This window comes from Phyllobates terribilis, unplaced genomic scaffold (assembly GCF_046119375.1).
Source record: "Phyllobates terribilis strain yellow unplaced genomic scaffold, ASM4611937v1 Scaffold_9__5_contigs__length_417890890, whole genome shotgun sequence".
NCBI classification, from domain to species: domain Eukaryota; kingdom Metazoa; phylum Chordata; class Amphibia; order Anura; family Dendrobatidae; genus Phyllobates; species Phyllobates terribilis.
This window is the reverse complement of record NW_027362769.1, coordinates 376,405,325-376,427,315: the sequence shown is the minus strand read 5'-3', so window position 1 is coordinate 376,427,315 and position 21,991 is coordinate 376,405,325. Positions and strand designations below refer to the sequence as shown.

Here is a 21,991-nt window from a genome sequence, read left to right as displayed (position 1 = left end):
TCTGTCCGCTGCATTTATTACATCCCAGTAACCATCACACTGCATCACCCCACCACTCACTATACATGGCTGTAGGGTTTAGTTCATATGATGTAGAAATGTCATTCCATTTTATGTATACAGCTCCTATGCAGAGCTATGTGTATCCATGGCTACAGACTCCAAAGCCTTGTGTAGTCTGATACATTGTTGTGTCTTGCTTCGTCCCTTCCCGACCCTACTCTAGACATAAGGCAGTGTATCGGTGTTACACAAACTGTCCCTTTAAGAAATGATCCTTAAAGGGGAAATCCATTTTCACACTATCTATATGAGGAATCGATCGGCTCGGCGTACCCTGACTATTCTTATATTGATGAGGAGCTTGGACAGATTTCTAAGCTTTCTGTGCACTCATGAAGCAGCGGAGGGCTACAAATGCAAGATCAGACTACACAGGAGTGTTTGTAGTCTGTTGCCATGGAGACACCTAGATCTGCCTAAGAGCTGTAGACACAAAACGGTAGAAGGTTTTTTAGTCAAAATTGCAACTTTTTTTTTTTTGTAGATTCATTGGAGCATTAAAAACAGGGTTGCAGAGGAACGGTCCCTATACAAGAAGTCTTCTCCGCTCACTACCAAAGCTGCCTCTTCCTCCAATCACACCACAACTCGCTCGCTTCCTACAATTTTTTTTTCCGCCATCACAGCTAATTCACGTTTCCTGCAAATTATTTTGCTAGGTAATATAACAATTTGTTTTTCATTAGCGGCTGTCCGCTCCGCAGCCCCCATCAAGGTTTGAGAAACAGCAGCCGGCGAGAGAGAGAGAGAGAGAGAGAGGGGCCTCGGAGGGGAAACCCTTGTGGGAATACGAGGGCAAAGCCCCCCATACAGTCTACTGCTCGCAGCCAGGCAGGCACGGGATTTAACGACACACGCCCCATATAGGGGTGTAACCTGCACCCCCTCCACCTAATTAAGGCAGCCCCCATGTCAACATGCAGAATTGTAAAGTCTCAGCTACTGTGAAAAATGCATAAAAAATAGTATTCATCCCCCAGAGCGGAGCGCAGCCCCACGGCTCGTAACAACGGTTATGGCCTGCAATTTATGGAGAAGATTATAGATCCTAATGATCGCTCAGGCGGGGGAATAATCCTACAAAATATACAAGTCTGGGATTTTTACTACCTGAGCGCAGAACCACTAGGTGCTTAAAGGGGGTTCAGTAGGGTGAAACCGATATTGGTTGTAAAGAAAGTGAATCCTAAAACATAAAAGTTACTGCTGATTAATATAAGGCACCCATCACCCATCCTGTAGATAAAAGGCAAGAATCTGCATTTCACAAGTCACCATTAGAGGGAGCACAGGAGCCTACTGTATACATTATGCAGTGAGCTCCCCCTGGTGGTGGCTGTAGGCAGTTCTAATTTTAGCATTTAATTTATGTCTTTAGTATATACAGTACAGACCAAAAGTTTGGACACACCTTCTCATTTAAAGATTTTTCTGTATTTTCATGACTATGGCATCAAAACTATGAATGAACACATGTGGAATTATATGCTTAACAAAAAAGTGTGAAACAACTGAAAATATGTCTTATATTCTAGGTTCTAGAAAGTAGCCACCTTTTGCTTTGATGACTGCTTTGCACACTCTTGGCATTCTCTTGATGAGCTTCAAGAGGTAGTCACCGGAAATGGTCTTCCGACAATCTTGAAGGAGTTCCCAGAGATGCTTAGCACTTGTTGGCCCTTTTGCCTTCACTCTGCAGTCCAGCTCACCCCAAACCATCTCGATTGGGTTCAGGTCTGGTGACTGTGGAGGCCAGGTCATCTGGCGTAGCACCCCATCACTCTCCTTCTTGGTCAAATAGCCCTTACACAGCCTGGAGGTGTGTTTGGGGTCATTGTCCTGTTGAAAAATAAATGATGGTCCAACTAAACGCAAACCGGATGGAATAGCATGCTGCTGCAAGATGCTGTGGTAGCCATGCTGGTTCAGTATGCCTTCAATTTTGAATAAATCCCCAACAGTGTCACCAGCAAAGCCCCCCCACACCATCACACCTCCTCCTCCATGCTTCACGGTGGGAACCAGGCATGTAGAGTCCATCCGTTCACCTTTTCTGCGTCGCACAAAGACACGGTGGTTGGAACCAAAGATCTCAAATTTGGACTCATCAGACCAAAGCACAGATTTCCACTGGTCTAATGTCCATTCCTTGTGTTCTTTAGCCCAAACAAGTCTCTTCTGCTTGTTGCCTGTCCTTAGCAGTGGTTTCCTAGCAGCTCTTTTACCATGAAGGCCTGCTGCACAAAGTCTCCTCTTAACAGTTGTTGTAGAGATGTGTCTGCTGCTAGAACTCTGTGTGGCATTGACCTGGTCTCTAATCTGAGCTGCTGTTAACCTGCGATTTCTGAGGCTGGTGACTTGGATAAACTTATCCTCAGAAGCAGAGGTGACTCTTGGTCTTCCTTTCCTGGGGCGGTCCTCATGTGAGACAGTTTCTTTGTAGTGCTTGATGGTTTTTGTAACTGCACTTGGGGACACCTTCAAAGTTTTCCCAATTTTTCGGACTGACTGACCTTCATTTCTTAAAGTAATGATGGCCACTCTTTTTTCTTTACTTAGAATTTGTATTATGGCAAGAAAAAAAGCAGCTAACAGTCTATTCAGTAGGACTATCAGCTGTGTATCCACCTGACTTCTGCACAACACAACTGATGGTCCCAACCCCATTTATAAGGCAAGAAATCCCACTTATTAAACCTGACAGGGCCCACCTGTGAAGTGAAAACCATTTCCGGTGACTACCTCTTGAAGCTCATCAAGAGAATGCCAAGAGTGTGCAAAGCAGTCATCAAAGCAAAAGGTGGCTACTTTGAAGAACCTAGAATATAAGACATATTTTCAGGTGTTTCACACTTTTTTGTTAAGTATATAATTCCACATGTGGTAATTCATAGTTTTGATGCCTTCAGTGTGAATACACAATTTTCATAGTCATGAAAATACAGAAAAATCTTTAAATGAGAAAGTGTGTCCAAACTTTTGGTCTGTACTGTAATATATATATATATATATATATATATATATATATATATATATACACACACACACATACACATACCAGTGTGTGTGTTTGTGTATATATATGTGAGTGTGTATACGCTGACAGATAATAAATGATAAAACTCTGCCTGCCTACAGCCACCACCAGGAGGAGCTCACTGCATACTGTATACTACTGTATGCCGTGAGTTCCCCCTGGTGGTGGCTGTAGACAGTTCTGATTTTAGCATTTCATTTTTGTCTTTATATATGTATGAACACAATATGATGAAACAGATAAAGTTTATATGAGATACTGACCGCAAAGAAAGTGAATCCCTATCCTTAAACATTACTACCGATTGACATAAGGCACCCATCACCCATCCTATAGATAAAAGGCGAGAATCTACATTTCAGAAGTCACCACTAGAGGGAGCACAGGAGCTTCCTGTATACAGTATGCAGTGAGCTCCCCCTAGTGGTGGCTGTAGGCAATTCTAATTTTAGCATTTAATTTATGTCTTTGTATATGTGTGTGTGTATATGTGTGTGTATATATATATATATATATATATAAAGTAAGTCTTATGTTTTAGGATAGGGAGTCACTTTCTTTGCAGTCAATAGCTCATATAAACGTTTATCTGTTTCACCCTTCTGTGTTCATACATATATAAAGACATAAATGAAATTATAAAATGAGAACTGCCTGCAGCCACCACCAGGGGGAGCTCACTGCATACAGTAAGCTCCTGTGCTCCCTCCAGTGGTGTCCGAACTCAGATAAGTGTCACTCCAATTGAGTTTGAAGTAGTGCGCTAAGCTCCGTTTCCATGGGGGTCCCAGTGATGCACTGCCCACCCCTCTGCTATAGTGGCGCTATAAGACGTCGCGTCGCTGCGTGCTGAGGACCCTCAGAAGACAGTCGTCACGGGATTAATAGGGACTGGTGAGCTGTCCTGATGCGTTTGTTGTAGTTCACGTTGGAGCTTCTTTTATCAGAACTCTCCACAGTGCCGTCCCATCCCTGTTTCCTCTGTCAGTCGGGCGAAACCCACCGAGGAAGCGTCTCATCCTGACAGCCGGAGCCTGAGATGCCTCCATGGTGCTCAGAGGCTCGTTGACCTCCACGGTGTCCTAGAGGCTATTTTTCCAGCCCCCGTCCTGTATCTCAGTATGTGTAATTAGAAGCTAATCTGATTACTAGGAGCCACTACAATGAAGCAGCTGAGGAGGAGGCCCGGTGTCTTGGGGAGGTTGCCCAGGACTGTGGAGGTAACGTCCACTGGTGAGGCCGCACCTGCCGGTTCCACATGTAGCGGCTGCACTCAATTACTGCACATCGGGGGAGGAGGCTTGGAGGACACACATCCTCTTCCTTCTAGAGATCAAGTAACATCAACCCCGCAACATCTGGTCCTGGCCGTCCCCCGGGGCCACTAACCTCTGTCTACATTAACTCCAGAGCTCCTTAACCCTCGGCAGCGGCCTGTCACCGGCCTGGCTGACAGCGAGTGACAGCTGGCAGCGAGTGGCCCACAGCGGCAACGTCCGCTAATGATGGAACGCGGCTCCCAGAACTCTGCAACTTTTTAATGGACTTTCTATCAGTCCAGCAGCATTTCTAGGACCTCGGCGCTCACAGCGATATTTCTATTTACTGACAGTCACTGTAATTGTTCAGGTATGGCCGCCCCCCTCCTGTATCCACCATTGGGGCATATACATAGTATAGTGGAAGTATACAAGGAGCTGCCCCACCTTGGCATATGGCATCATGGCATATCCACAGGACAAATGGCTAATAGATGCGAGTTTCACCTGTCAATGGAGATGTCACCACGCATTTGCAGCTCCCTCTCAGTCACCTCTCATGTGCAGCTTCTTCTTAGTCACTGCGCATGTGCAGCTCCCTCCAGTCACCGCTCATGCCCAGCTCACTAAGTTACCGTCCATGTGCAGGTCCTTTTAGTCACAGAGTATGTGCAGCTCCCTCTAAGTGACCGAGCATGCGCAGCTCCCTCTAAGTCACAGTGCATGCGCAGCTCCTTAAGTTACTGCACATGTGCAGCTCCCTCTAAGTCACCGAGCATGTTCAGCTCTATCTAAGTCTCTGCACATGTGCAGCTCCAAGATGCCACACATGCCCAGTTCCCACTAAGTCACCACACATGCGCAGCTTCCTTGAAGTTACTGCCTATGTGCAGTTCCCTTTCAGTCACTGCACATAGGCAACTCCCTCAGCCTCTGAACATGTGTAGCTCCCTCTGAGTTATTGTGCAGCTTCTTTTAGTCACTGCGCATGTGCAGCTCCCTCTAAGTCTCTGCATATGTGCAGCTCCCTCTAAGATGCCACACATGCCCAGTCCCCACTAAGTCACCGTGCATGGGCAATTCTCTTTTAGTCACCGCACATGCGGAGCTTCCTCAAAGTTACCACGTATGTGCAGCTCCCTTTCAGTCACCGAGCATGTGCAGCTCCCTCTGAGTCGCCGAGCATGTGCAGATCCATCTAAGTCTCTGCACATGTGCAGCTCCCTCTAAGATATCACACATGCCCAGTCCCCACTAAGTCACCGTGCATGGGCAACTAACTTTTAGTCTCCACATATGCGGAGCTTCCTCAAAGTTACCACGTATGTGCAGCTCCCTTTCAGTCACCGAGCATGTGCAGAGCCCTCTAAGTCATCGTTGATCTGCAGCTCCCTTTAAGTCACCGCACATGGACAGCTCCCTATAAGTCTTTGCAGATGTGTAGCTCCCTCTAAGCATGACTAACCTGTGACTTTCCAGTTGTTTCAAAGCTACAACTCTCAGCATCTCCTTTAATAAAACACGAGGATGCCATGACAGATGTAGGCTGTGGCACTGGAGAGACACAGGTTTGACATCCTTGACAAAGGGATAGTCAACACAGAACATGTCAGGTCACATTCTGGGAGTTGTAGTTCTGCACTTCAGTAGACTAGAACGTATATAAGAAGCTTCCAGAGGCATAAAACATCGCTCTCCACCGGATTCATTACTACAACTCCCAACATGTCCTGACAGCAGCACGCTACTGTTATCTTTGAAGTTAACTGTAAAAGACAATTGTGGCATCTGAAGTCACATGATGGGAGTAGTAGTTCTCATAATGCCAGAGCTGAATTCACAGATCAGCGTGTGGGAAGGATAATATTGACCTGCGGATAGAGCCTGGGATGGGCCTGACAGTAATGGATGGAGGGGAAGTAAACAGGAGAGGTTCCTGGCCTTTGTGTCACCCTCCCCTGCAGAGCAGCGCTCGTTTCCAGCTCGGATCAGACGACAGTCTCCTCCTCATCATTCACAGCGGATTTTGTATTATGTCTGCCCCAGACAGCGGGGTAATAAGGCTGCACCACAACATCTGTATGATGCACTCAGGGGATTCAGAGCTGAAATCTCCCTTCAGTCCCTCATGGTTTAATCTGAATGCAGCTCTGGAATATAATACAGGATGTAACTCAGGATCAGTAGAGGATCAGTAATGTAATGTATGTACACAGTGACTGCACCAGCAGAATAGTGAGTGCAGCTCTGGAGTATAAGACAGGTTGTAACTCAAGATCAGTAATGTAATGTATGTACACAGTGACTGCACCAGCAGAATAGTGAGCGCAGCTCTGGAGTATGATACAGGATGTAACTTAGGATCAGTACAGGATCAGTAATGTATGTACACAGTGACTGCACCAGCAGAATAGTGAGTTCAGCTCTGGAGTATAATACAGGATGTAACTCAGGATCAGTACAGGATCAGTAATGTAATTTATGTACACAGTGACTGCACCAGCAGAATAGTGAGTGCAACTCAGGATCAGTAATGTAATGTATGTACAGAGTGACTGCACCAGCAGAATAGTGAGTGCAGCTCTGGAGTAGAATACACGATGTAACTCAGGATCAGTACTGTAATGTATGTACACAGTGACTGCACCAGCAGAATAGTGAGTGCAGCTCTGGAGTATAATACTGGATGTAACTCAGGATCAGTAATGTAATGTGTGTACACAGTGACTGCACCAGCAGAATAGTGAGTGCAGCTCTGGAGTATAATACTGGATGTAACTCAGGATCAGTATTGTAATGTATGTACACAGTGACTGCACCAGCAAAATAGTGAGTGCAGCTCTCGAGTATAATACAGGATGTAACTCAGGATCAGTAATGTAATGTATGTACACAGAGACTGCACCAGCAGAATAGTGAGTGCAGCTCTGGGGTATAATACAGGATAAGTAATGTAATGTATGTACACAGCCCCATCTTATACATGAAGCGATATTAGGCCTGGTGTAAGATTTTCCCTTTAAATGTAACATTTCTGTAAAGAAGATCTGGGACTGAGGTTTCTTGGAAATTATTAGACAGGACAGAATTCTTCTTGAATTGTAAACGAAAAAGTTAAATATTTTCTACTTGGAGCCGCACTTGGTGGAGCAGGTGTGAAATGTTCCGGGGGCTATTCTTGGGTTCGTCTATGTGGGTACGGATTAAACTAATATCCAGGTCTCTAATGGAAGAATAAAGTTTGGCTTTACAAATAAAAACACAAATATGAGGAGCGAGAGTGAAACGCGTCAGTACAGCCAGTCCCTGCATGTAGGTCATAAATAAAACGAAGGGCAAACTCTAATGACTTTCTGTACAAGCGTCATCAGACTTTCCAATGAGCCTAACAGTATCCCGCAATACGATTGTATAATATGTCTCCTGGCTGATAATAATCTTTTTATTTAATAATATTTTTATTTATATAGTGCCAACATTTTCCGCAGTGCTTTACAATTCAGACAATTTACAGACATTATCATGGCTGTCCCCATAGGGGCTCACAATCTAGATTCCTATCAGTATGTCTTTGGAGTGTGGGAGGAAACCAGAGAACCCGGAGGAAACCCACCCAAACACAGGGAGAACATACAAACTCCTTGCAGATGTTGTCCTTGGTGGGATTTGAACCCAGGACCCCAGCGCTGCAAGGCCGCAGTGCTAACCACTGAGCCACCGAACAGTGCTAACCACTGAGCCACCGTGCTGCCTACGTTGCACTATCAGGCTTGTGCTTCCTATGCATTTAGCTCACAGAGGATTGTCTGCAGTGGGTATAAGCTGTCAGCTGTGAGAGTAATTAGTTATGTATTGCTTTTCAACCTCAGGATGTGAACAAAAATTCCTCTTTTTAATTTACAGCAAGCAGACATATTGACAGCAAAAAGGATTCTAAGCATAAAATATTGTGTAAAGTACATAAAGTGGGCTACATTATTTCTATGGGACATCATCTATTGTTCCCTGCAGTTGCCCTCCCCGGTTCCCTGCAGCTCTTCTCCCTATATCTCTAGCTGCTCTCCCAGTTCCCTGCAGTCGCTCTCCCAGTTCCCTGCAGTCGCTCTCCCAGTTCCCTGCAGTCGCTCTCCCAGTTCCCTGCAGTCGCTCTCCCAGTTCCCTGCAGTCGCTCTCCCAGTTCCCTGCAGTCGCTCTCCCAGTTCCCTGCAGTCGCTCTCCCAGATCCCTGCAGTCGCTCTCCCAGATCCCTGCAGTCGCTCTCCCAGATCCCTGCAGTCGCTCTCCCAGTTCCCTGCAGCTTGTCTCCTTATTTCTCTGCAGTGGCTCTCCCCAGCTCCCTGCAGTCGCTCTCCCCAGCTCCCCACAGTGGCTCCCCGCAGTCGCTCTCCCTAGTTTTCTGCAGTTGCTCTCCCTAGTTCCCCGCAGTCGCTCTCCCTAGTTTCCTGCAGTCGCTCTCCCTCCATTACCTTAATGGAGAGATTGGACATTTATGTTATGGGCCAATAGTTGTCACTACAACCTCTCCTCATTTACACGTTACAGACACTGTAATTGGCCAGCTGATTGCTTCCCCTATTGCCAAATTGTTCTATACCGTACATCGCCGATTTCCCCTATATTGTTACATCCCTTTAGCCTTAGCTGCAGGATGGGGGGCGAGTTTAAAGAGCTAAGAAAAACCTGTTACATCTGTCACCCCCGGCCGAGAAAAGTTCAGGACCTAAATGAATACTCAGGAATAAGCTGGTTGTGGTTGTGTGTCTGAGCACCTGCGGGTGTCGAGTTTACTTTGAAACGTATCTGTGTGCATCGGTCCGGCTTTCATCTGTATCAAAGCAAAGCCCTGAAGTCCCCGGACTGATCAGTGTGCCCCCAGAAGGGAACCGGACCCATGCTGGCGGTAATTGAGTTATGGCTCCCATGGTGCCGGACACCGTCCACTACAATGGGAAAAATATTATCATTCTACTAAAAATACACCTTTAAAAAGGTAACCGGCAATGCTAGACACCTCCCTTTAAGTTAAAGCCTTTTTTTATTGTTCAAATGATTTTAAAATATAATTACTTAAAAAGTGATAGATTTTTTTGCAAACAGCTCATTTACAAACCTTTGTATCTCCATGGTAACAGACTACAAACAAACGCTATGTAGTCTGACCTTGCAGTCATTCTCTCCCCATCTGCCCCAATATCATATGGCTGCAAGACGTAGGTGGAAAATGGGGGGTCCTGACCGCAGAATCAGTCTACACAAGCTTTGCTGTAGTCACTGTGGCCGCAGGAAGGACTAAGCACAGCCACAGACGGGAAACAATAGAAGATTTTTGCAATCGTTGCCAAGTACAAAAAGTTGCACTTTAATAAAGAGCGTATGGACAACGTGTGTCCTCGAGACAATTCCTTTAAGTGACATCATTGCACCAGGAGTGATGACATCACTATATCCAATCCAGGAGCTGATGGTGCGGTGTGTACGGTGTGTACCTGCTGGGAGGACTATTTATTCAAGAAATTACTCAGGTCTGATCTTGCAGCCGTAAATGTGTTTAGACCCTAGCTGATCTGTACCGTCTGCTCAGGACAGGTCAGTATGTGCGGTACAGGTAAGGTCCGTGCCCGCCGCGCGGTACAGGTAAGGTCCGTGCCCGCCGCGCGGTACAGGTAAGGTCCGTGCCCGCCGCGCGGTACAGGTAAGGTCCGTGCCCGCCGCGCGGTACAGGTAAGGTCCGTGCCCGCCGCGCGGTACAGGTCATTGCCTGCCATGCCATACACCACATAGGCCGTGCTATGTAGACCACATTGCCATGTTCTGCTGTCTGTAGATGCCACATACACAGTACATCAGTAGATGATGGAGATGTCCGGTGACAGTCGGGTCTTCTCCTCCCAGGACATCTTCTTGTCTGACCCCCAGCCTCCTCACACAGACCAGCAGCCGTCCGTTCTCCTCTCATCACGTCTTTGCCTTCTCCTCCCGAGGACACATGAAGATGCCGACATTCAGTCATTTGTTGTTTCCCGGTGGAGGGACCTGTGTACAGTGACTGAGAGGGACATACACAGAAAAATAATTGTTTTCGGGCCTAAAACCAGGAAAAACTGCTTTTTCCAAATTAATCCACCGAGAGCAATGAATCCCCAGCATTTCATAGCACACTCCATAAAACTCCAGTCATAATCCATAAAAGTGACATTATTAGATTAAAACCCCGGCTCTCCTCTGTAAGGTGCTCCCTCATTAGACATGCCGTGGTTTTATAACCTCGCAGCACCTACACAATTACTTCGATTAATGCTGCGCCTAATAAATACAGCCGGGCGGGTACCAGCACCTTCACGTCTTGGGTGCAGACCCTTCACCCACTCTAGACCCCTCGAGTCCTCGGGCTGAGGAACCGTTGAGTCCTCGGGACCCTGGATATTCCATGTTATATCATTAATGCCATAGTGTCCCATAAACATTTATCACCTACGACCGGAGTGTATAATCATAGTGTCCAACTGAAGAGACCCCCAAACACGGGGTTCAAAGTGTCCAAAGTGAATGCGGCTGTACTGAGCATGTGCGACCACCACTCCTATAGGCAGAGCTGGAAGTGGTTGCACATGCTGAGTAGTAGTGCTCCATTCACATAGGAGTCGGACCCCAGGCAGAGCCGCTGAGCTCAGATCCCCATGGAGTATTTACCAGTTTGCAGCTGGAGAAGATGTAACCAGAAAATGGACGCAGATTGACCATGGACATCATCAAGACCATCCATAATGGAGCCAACACTTTATCGGTGGGAGTTACAAATATAGGACCCCCACCGATGTGATATCGATGACCTATCCTACGGATAAGTCATGAGTAGAGGACAATCCCTTTAATTGGAGGGGATCCTCATTTTTTGGCCAGTATGGAGAGTGGCTTACGAAGAGCGTCTCTTCTTCTGAAGGACCTGCATTACTCAGACAACCCATTGATTTAAATGGACATGGTGTAATACTTTATTTCTCCTCTGGGGGCAGTGCAGGGAGATTGAACACATTACACCAGATTACAACCAATCCCTGAGGGACACATTTTTGAGACCCCTCTTACGTTTATGGATGGTCCAAAGGGAAGAACCCCTATAAGATGAAGACATAGCTTAGAAATAAGAAATATCTGCTAAAGTCTGACTCTTCACATTCCTGAGATCCAACATAAATCTGGGCTCACCTTAAGATGGCGACATCAATGATATGTGCGCCGGCAGCGTGACGGTAGAACAATGTCCAGTCCGGGGCTCGATGATCAGTATCTAATTACAAGATCAAAGCTCGTCAACGACTCCCGTATCTCACCTCATAGAAGAGGCTCCGAGACGTTCTCTGAAGATGTCTCACCGGTCACGTCATTTATCATCATCCTCTGCCCACAACCAGGATTTATGGCGACACCGCTCCATGGTCTGTGGAACAGATATAGAAATCAAGTCCAGGTTTCAAGATGGAAGACAGTCGAACGGTGGGGGGGGGCCTCCAAGTATCGCTCATCATTAGCAAGGAATAGAGACTGTAGGGGGCTCCACTGAAGTGAATGGGGCTGAGCTGCAATACCACAACCTGTGCCGCTGTGAGAAGGAAGCGGCCATGTTTTATCATTTTAGGTAACACCTTTTCAAAACCATTGACTAGTAGTGGATAATTCCGGTATACGGCAGGTCTCGTGGGCCGTTTCCGGTATACGGCAGGTCTCGTGGGCCGTTTCCGGTATACGGCAGGTCTCGTGGGCCGTTTCCGGTATACGGCAGGTCTCGTGGGCCGTTTCCGGTATACGGCAGGTCTCGTGGGCCGTTTCCGGTATACGGCAGGTCTCGTGGGCCGTTTCCGGTATACGGCAGGTCTCGTGGGCCGTTTCCGGTATACGGCAGGTCTCGTGGGCCGTTTCCGGTATACGGCAGGTTTTGTTGGATATTCCTGGTATATGGCCCCTCTGGTTCGGGGCGGCCGGTATATGGCCCCTCTGGTTCGGTGCCCCCGTGTTGCCTATAATAGGCAAATAGGTCACTTACCAGTTGCAATAAGTTGACCTTTATGTGTACTATCTCTTTATGGATGAGCCATAACAGCATGGCCATATCGCCAGTGCCCAGGCGTCCTCCGTGACCAGTGCCGCCACCAGTTTTTATGATGCATATGAGAACCATACCGATATATTGCTCCTGTATAATTGTCAGGTTGCATTAAATGTCAAGCTCTTGCCCGGCTGATTGCTCGCACCCCGCCATGTTACCCCGGCCCATTAATGGCAGCAGTTTAGACTATGAGCAGAGAGAGGAAATGCTCGTTATGGGGTCTCAGTCTGGAAATGAAGCGGCACGTCTTCCATCAGGGGCGTTATTGTTTCAGCAGCTCGTACGCCGCGGCCGCTTTATGGCTTCTGTTTGCTTTTATGGAGAAACATATTGAATTTTTCCCCTTGCTATTTCAGCTGACATTACCCCCCTGGAAGGGGCAAGTGCTTGTAATATGATGGGGGTAATTGGTCAGCAATATTCCACCATCGCCGATCGTCTGGAGACGGGAATCACCGCACGGGGACCACTCGTTAACGAGTCCGAGCGATTCATTATAGTGTGTATGATTAAATGCCGTGTTATGAGGGGGGAGGGCGAAGGCATTAGCAAGGAGGGCTTCACCTCTCAATATGGGCCCGAGTCAAGGGTTTGGGGTTTTTTTTTTTTTTATAGTGGGGAATTTTCTAAGAGGTTGTTTACATTAGAAAACCTATTTTCCAAAAATCTATTAAGAAAGTCTTAATTTCTGCAAAAGCTAGAGCATATGCCAGCAAGAAAAGTTCTGTATAAGTGTACATCACCTATAATCTATTGGGGAACCTGGCAGCAAGTGTGTAATTTCTCAACAGCACTCCCGCAGGAGGAGTGAGGAATTACATCTGCATCTCCCTTTGAATTTAAAGGGGAATTAAATAATAAATAGCTAAATAAAAACATGTCTAACGGGTGAAAAAGTAAAAATAACTAATACCTGCTTCTTTAATGCCTCACAACTCTATTGCTGGTCCCCATCGGTGCGTGTTTACAGCGATGACATCTCCTGACCGCTGCCCTCGGCGGAAGTTCTGGCATGTATGTGACGTTATCACTGCACGGAAGTAAGCAATGACCAGTGGAGTTTTTTAATCCCCATCAAAAAGATTAATTTTTAAAAAAAAATGTTTTACTACGTGTCTGCTTTTAGCTTTTTTTTTTTTAACTAAATATTCTAGGCAACCCTTTAATTTCAATAGGAGATCTGCAATACCTCATATCTCCTGCGAGAGTGCTGCAGGGAAACCGATCACTTGTCACCATGAGCACAGGAGGTTTCACCCTTTGTTATGCTTCATCCCGGGTGACTTTTGTGACAGTCTTCCTATTCAACTGGGTTGTTTTTTTTTCTGATTTTGTGGAAAGTCTCCATACTAAGGATATATCAGTGTTTGTTTTTTTTCATGGGCAGAGTCGCTTTACATTCTTCCTCAGCGGGAGAGAATAGAGAAATCACATAACAACAGTTACATAATTTATCAAAACTCTCTGTAATCGGCACGCAGCTCTCCTTACAATCTCTCCTGCTAGTGTGAGTGTTTCCATTGTTTGTGGATGGCCCCCTTTACAAGTCATTATACTTATGCTTCGCATATTGCTTGGGTACGAGATCAACGCGTTTCGCATGTATAACACTGGCAGGTCATGTATGTCCAGAACAAGGAGGTCAGCCATCATTCAGCCATGAGAAGACAGAGAATGACACACAAATTCATACTCCCCACCCCTCTTAAGGGCATTCTCTAGGCCTAGCATCAATTTTAGGGGGAATGTTCCTTTAAATAAATACATATAGCAACGGTACTTCTGTTCTTTTTCCTTCTCTACCTTCCTCGACGTGTGCGAAACATATATCTACTGTAATAAGGTAGTATCCAAACTCCTCCCAATCTGGTACTAGGTGCTGTAAGACGACTACAGGATCAGACTACACGAATGGTTTGTTTGTAGTCTGTTACCATGGAGACACATCAATCTGCATACAGTAGAAGCTGTAGACACAAAACGGTAGAAGATTTTCAACTTGATTCTTTTTTTGGAGGCTCTTCAATCTTCATCTTTGACCATAAAATTCGTCCTCAATGCCATATTTCTGCGCTTATGCTAATTGATTTTTCCAGGCAGTATTTATACTAATTAGCCAGTTCTTAAAGGGGTTTTCTCATCATATAGTCTTATTGATAGTATATACCACCACTTTATGATGAGTGGGGTCTTCACTGGTTCCGGAGAATGAAGAGTCCACAGACCTGAGGTCACTTTTACATTTAGGATCTCTGGGGGGGCCCAGCAGTTGGGGCCCCAGCACAGCTGCAGCGTGGCTGTGCATGGAAAACCAAAAAAGAGGGCACAGCATTACACTAGGGCTGGGGGTCCTTCATTCTCAGCATTGGTAGAGGTCTCAGAGGAGGTAAAAGCTATCCCCAATCAATAGGGTAAGGGACAACTTACTGATTGCTGGGGGTCCCGTCTTCAATGGAGCGGAGCTGCGAATGCGCGGCCAATCAATGGGAAATGCACATCGATTCGCTTCCCATTCCCACCCTCAAGTTCTTGGCCTGTGCGGCTGTGACTACATTTCCGGCGATCACCTGAAGTTGGACTCTGCTTTTTCCAGCAGCACCTCCACTCAAAAAAGGGGCTCTTTGGAGCCCAGATTTTTTGGAATCCAAAGTCCCTTTCTCGAGGGGTCGGAACCGCAGCAATCAGTAAGTTATTTCGAATCCTATGGATAGGGGTTAACTTTGGAACAATGGGGGATTTTTTTATGGAGTACTCGAGATAAGCAATGTCTCCAGGAGCAGGTGAAAAAGATGAATTTATACCTATATATGTGACTTTTTGCCCAAGAAGGGTTAAGGACTGTGGTGCAATTACGAGGTGTCTGCTGAGAGAACTCACCACCCACTCGTAGGGTGGGAGCCCGTGAATCAGCCGCTGAGCCCCCTTCTGTTGGCCGTGGAGCAGACCCCGGAGCCGATATTCCAAAAGTGCGTTGCCCAGCCCAGAGCTAGCATCGTGTCAAATTAATGGCTGTGACTTTGACATATCCCAGCCAGGAAAGCCCTCCATTAAAAAAAAAACAAAAAAAGAAAGCCCCACAAGTGCCCCTGGCATTCTGCAAAGAATTTTTCTGTTTTGGCCCCAAATGATGGAATAAGATTAATCTTATGAGCAAGAAACTATTTTTTTTTCCTCTTCTCACTTTTATTTATTACCCGATTTAACAGTCAACACTTTTAGTGTTAACCCCGTCATTACTGGGGGATGGTGCTTCGGTGAACATATCCAATGGAAAATGTAGTGGAAAAGTATTTTCCAGCGCTGATTGGCGACTTAAAATGGCGGTACCTTACGGTAACGCATCGGCAACTTTCTAGTATCATTGGATCAGGAACATTGACATTGACTTGTTGCACCCAGGGTGCGCAGAAGAGTTGTGAGGCCCCCCCATGTCAAGGTAGGCAGCTGCAAACACTTAATATCTCCCTATAAAGGAATTTTTTTTCCCTTTTTGGACAGAACCGTGACCCGTGTTTCCTCTGCCTTCAAGGGGGTTATCCAGCGCCTCTTAACTCAGACGTCAGACTTCACATTGGCCTCGCCTCCCATCTCTCAAGGGACAACCCCTTTAAGGTGGCCATACACAATAGAAAAACATCAGCCGAATTTGGCGGGACCACCTGACCTATCTTTATTCAACCCTTATGCCGGAGAATCAAAGGCTCAGGCATGTTAAAAAGGATCAGACAAATTGAATTCTAAGCTTCTGCCAGAGGAGTCTGGCAGCAGCTTATTCTCCTTTTCCAATTCAAAACATATGCACACTCTTCCAAAAAGAGTGTCCATATGTATGGGGAGTTCGGGAGAAATGGCCCATCCATTGTTTTCCCCAACATTTCATCTTTCTCTTCCACATTTTCTTTGAGTCCTTCATCCACCATTTTTCCCAACACCCTGGAAGAATCCTGTGGTGGAGATCGGCCAGCTCGGGGAAAAAAAAACTTTAGAGCCCCACATCGTTCAAATAGTAAGGTTGACCCATGTCTCGAAGAATTCTTCATCTTCCTCCGGGTGCACAATGACCATCTTGAGTTCACCATCTTTGACGCGCAATGTTCCTTTGGCTGATATATACCCAACACTTAGCGTCCCTCAATACAGGGGACCTCAAGGCTTCAGACATAGGAGCCTAAAAGACAAGCAAGAAGATGGTATTTCCCATCGACCCTTTAATCTTGTCCCATGGCGTGGAGGTCGGCCATTCCTTGCCTGGTCTTCCCTTACGTGGATGGAAGGCATGCCGCCGAGTCCCTTTAACAAGTGGTTTTCCGTTCTTCATGCCTACAGACCTCTCCGCTCTCTTCTCTCTTTTACTAGGTGCTACTGATCCTCAGTGGTAACCTCAGCTTCCTAAACTGGCTGACCATCGTGCCAAGTATTGCCTGTTTTGATGATGCCAGCCTCCGCTTCCTGTTCAGCGCCAAGGATGGTTCAGCAAAACACCAAGTGTCCAAAATCCAGAGTCAGACGTCAGCTGGAGAGTGGCCAACCAGGAGCTACGGTAAGTCATGCAATGGACCAGTGCACTAATAATGGTCTTATGGGGGGGGGGGGGGACCCTCTTGTTATCGAAACCATCCAATAATATCTGTTGGTGCCTCCAATGATGACAGTGAAAAACAAATATATAAAAAAATCCAAGGTCTCATCCACCCTCACCCAGATTGTAATATCTGAATCTAAAAGGGGTTCTACAGCTTTATTTTTAGATTTATTTCTTCTGATATAGCGTAACCTTTATTCCCTTCACATTTCCCTGCAGTCAACACTAGGGGGAGCTCCCTGCATCCAGATTTATACAGAAACCACTAGGGGGAGCTCCCTGCATTCAGATTTATACAGAAACCACTAGGAGGAGCTCCCTGCATCCAGATTTATACAGCCACCACTAGGAGGAGCTCCCTGCATCCAGATTTATACAGAAACCACTAGGAGGAGCTCCCTGCATCCAGATTTATACAGAAACCACTAGGAGGAGCTCCCTGCATCCAGATTTATACAGAAACCACTAGGAGGAGCTCCCTGCATCCAGATTTATACAGCCACCACTAGGAGGAGCTCCCTGCATCCAGATTTATACAGAAACCACAAGGGGGAGCTCCCTGCATTCAGATTTATACAGCCACCACTAGGAGGAGCTCCCTGCATCCAGATTTATACAGAAACCACAAGGGGGAGCTCCCTGCATCCAGATTTATACAGCCACCACTAGGGGGAGCTCCCTGCATCCAGATTTATACAGCCACTACTAGGGTGAGCTCCCTGCATCCATATTTATACAGCCACCACTCGGGGGAGCTCACTGTATACAGATTTATACAGCCACCACTAGGGGGAGCTCCCTGCATCCAGATTTATACAGCCACCACTAGGGGGAGCTCCCTGCATCCATATTTATACAGCCACCACTCGGGGGAGCTCCCTGCATCCAGATTTATACAGCCACCACTAGGGGGAGCTCCCTGCATCCAGATTTATACAGCCACCACTAGGGTGAGCTCCCTGCATCCATATTTATACAGCCACCACTCGGGGGAGCTCCCTGCATCCAGATTTATACAGCCACCACTAGGGGGAGCTCCCTGCATCCAGATTTATACAGCCACCACTAGGGGGAGCTCCCTGCATCCAGATTTATACAGCCACCACTAGGGGGAGCTCCCTGCATCCAGATTTATACAGCCACCACTAGGGGGAGCTCCCTGCATCCAGATTTATACAGAAACCACTAGGAGGAGCTCCCTGCATCCAGATTTATACAGCCACCACTAGGAGGAGCTCCCTGCATCCAGATTTATACAGAAACCACTAGGGGGAGCTCCCTGCATTCAGATTTATACAGAAACCACTAGGAGGAGCTCCCTGCATCCAGATTTATACAGAAACCACTAGGAGGAGCTCCCTGCATCCAGATTTATACAGAAACCACTAGGAGGAGCTCCCTGCATCCAGATTTATACAGAAACCACTAGGGGGAACTCCCTGCATCCATATTTATACAGCCACCACTAGGGGGAGCTCCCTGCATCCATATTTATACAGCCACCACTAGGGGGAGCTCCCTGCATCCAGATTTATACAGCCACCACTAGGGGGAACTCCCTGCATCCAGATTTATACAGCCACTACTAGGGTGAGCTCCCTGCATCCATATTTATACAGCCACCACTAGGGGGAGCTCCCTGCATCCAGATTTATACAGCCACCACTAGGGGGAACTCCCTGCATCCAGATTTATACAGCCACTACTAGGGTGAGCTCCCTGCATCCATATTTATACAGCCACCACTAGGGGGAGCTCCCTGCATCCAGATTTATACAGCCACCACTCGGGGGAGCTCCCTGCATCCAGAGTTATACAGCCACCACTAGGGGGAGCTCCCTGCATCCAGATTTATACAGCCACCACTAGGGGGAGCTCCCTGCATCCAGATTTATACAGCCACCACTAGGGGGGGCTCCTTGCATCCAGATTTATACAGCCACCACTAGGGAGAGCTCCCTGCATCCAGATTTATACAGCCACCACTAGGGGGAGTTCACTGCATCCAGATTTATACAGCCACCACTAGGGGGAGCTCCCTGCATCCAGATTTACAGTATATACAGACTACTAGGGAGAGCTTTCTGCATCCAGATTTATACAGCCACCACTAGGGGGGGCTCCTTGCATCCAGAATTATACAGCCACCACTAGGGGGGGCTCCCTGCATCCAGATTTATACAGCCACCACTAGGGGGAACTCCCTACATACAGATTTATACAGCCACCACTAGGGGGAGCTCCCTGCATTCAGATTTATACAGAAACCACTAGGGGGAGCTCCCTGCATTCAGATTTATACAGAAACCACTAGGAGGAGCTCCCTGCATCCAGATTTATACAGAAACCACTAGGGGGAGCTCCCTGCATCCAGATTTATACAGAAACCACTAGGGGGAGCTCCCTGCATCCAGATTTATACAGAAACCACTAGGAGGAGCTCCCTGCATCCAGATTTATACAGAAACCACTAGGAGGAGCTCCCTGCATCCAGATTTATACAGAAACCACTAGGAGGAGCTCCCTGCATCCAGATTTATACAGCCACCACTAGGAGGAGCTCCCTGCATCCAGATTTATACAGAAACCACTAGGGGGAGCTCCCTGCATTCAGATTTATACAGAAACCACTAGGAGGAGCTCCCTGCATCCAGATTTATACAGAAACCACTAGGGGGAGCTCCCTGCATTCAGATTTATACAGAAACCACTAGGAGGAGCTCCCTGCATCCAGATTTATACAGAAACCACTAGGAGGAGCTCCCTGCATCCATATTTATATAGCCACCACTAGGGGGAGCTCCCTGCATCCAGATTTATACAGCCACTACTAGGGTGAGCTCCCTGCATCCATATTTATACAGCCACCACTAGGGGGAGCTCCCTGCATCCAGATTTATACAGCCACCACTCGGGGGAGCTCCCTGCATCCAGAGTTATACAGCCACCAATAGGGGGAGCTCCCTGCATCCAGATTTATACAGCCACCACTAGGGGGGGCTCCTTGCATCCAGATTTATACAGCCACCACTAGGGGGAGCTCCCTGCATCCAGATTTATACAGAAACCACTAGGAGGAGCTCCCTGCATCCAGATTTATACAGCCACCACTAAGGAGGAGCTCCCTGCATCCAGATTTATACAGAAACCACTAGGGGGAGCTCCCTGCATTCAGATTTATACAGAAACCACTAGGGGGAGCTCCCTGCATCCAGATTTATACAGAAACCACTAGGAGGAGCTCCCTGCATCCATATTTATACAGCCACCACTAGGGGGAGCTCCCTGCATCCAGATTTATACAGCCACCACTAGGGGGAGTTCACTGCATCCAGATTTATACAGCCACCACTAGGGGGAGCTCCCTGCATCCAGATTTACAGTATATACAGACTACTAGGGAGAGCTTTCTGCATCCAGATTTATACAGCCACCACTAGGGGGGGCTCCTTGCATCCAGAATTATACAGCCACCACTAGGGGGGGCTCCCTGCATCCAGATTTATACAGCCACCACTAGGGGGAGCTCCCTGCATCCAGATTTATACAGCCACCACTAGGGGGGGCTCCTTGCATCCAGATTTATACAGCCATCACTAGGGAGAGCTCCCTGCATCCAGATTTATACAGCCACCACTAGGGGGAGTTCACTGCATCCAGATTTATACAGCCACCACTAGGGGGAGCTCCCTGCATCCAGATTTACAGTATATACAGACTACTAGGGAGAGCTTTCTGCATCCAGATTTATACAGCCACCACTAGGGGGGGCTCCTTGCATCCAGAATTATACAGCCACCACTAGGGGGGGCTCCCTGCATCCAGATTTATACAGCCACCACTAGGGGGAACTCCCTACATACAGATTTATACAGCCACCACTAGGGGGAGCTCCCTGCATTCAGATTTATACAGAAACCACTAGGGGGAGCTCCCTGCATTCAGATTTATACAGAAACCACTAGGGGGAGCTCCCTGCATCCAGATTTATACAGAAACCACTAGGGGGAGCTCCCTGCATCCAGATTTATACAGAAACCACTAGGGGGAGCTCCCTGCATCCAGATTTATACAGAAACCACTAGGAGGAGCTCCCTGCATCCAGATTTATACAGCCACCACTAGGGGGAGCTCCCTGCATCCAGATTTATACAGCCACCACTAGGGGGAGCTCCCTGCATCCAGATTTATACAGCCACCACTAGGGGGAGCTCCCTGCATCCAGATTTATACAGCCACCACTAGGGGGGGCTCCTTGCATCCAGATTTATACAGCCACCACTAGGGGGGGCTCCTTGCATCCAGATTTATACAGCCACCACTAGGGAGAGCTCCCTGCATCCAGATTTATACAGCCACCACTAGGGGGAGCTCCCTGCATCCAGATTTATACAGCCACCACTAGGGGGAGTTCACTGCATCCAGATTTATACAGCCACCACTAGGGGGGGCTCCTTGCATCCAGATTTATACAGCCACCACTAGGGGGGGCTCCCTGCATCCAGATTTATACAGCCACCACTGTGGGGAGCTCATTACATACAGATTTATACACCCACCACTAGGGGGAGCTCATTACATACAGATTTATACACCCACCACTAGGGGGAGATCATTACATACAGATTTATGCACCCACCACTAGGGGGAGCTCCCTGCATCCAGATTTATACAGCTCCCATAGAACTCAATAATAATTCACAAATCTCCCTCTATTGGCGATTGCTGGCATGGAATAAGTTCCATAGAACAGGTGTCCCCCTCCATGCAGGACTATAATATTATCCCGTCTTTAGGATAGGTCATTCCCATGACCACAGATTCCCCAGAATTAAAAAACAAGACATCCATGTTATAGTTCTGTAAAATGTGTGGTCGACATTTCTCGGTTTCGTATCATCCTGAGAAATAGACACGAGCAGGAATGGAAAGACACTTGGGTGATG

At 47.2% G+C, this 21,991-nt stretch overlaps 1 protein-coding gene across 1 annotated transcript in view; it reads left to right on the top strand.

Annotated features, from left to right (window-relative positions):
• LMF1 (lipase maturation factor 1) overlaps positions 1-21,991 on the top strand; it is a 214,089-nt gene that overhangs the window by 174,702 nt on the left and 17,396 nt on the right. The window contains exon 7 of the mRNA XM_073648433.1: positions 16,820-17,003. Coding sequence (XP_073504534.1) covers positions 16,820-17,003 — 184 coding nt within the window. The remainder of the gene's footprint in view (positions 1-16,819; positions 17,004-21,991) is intronic.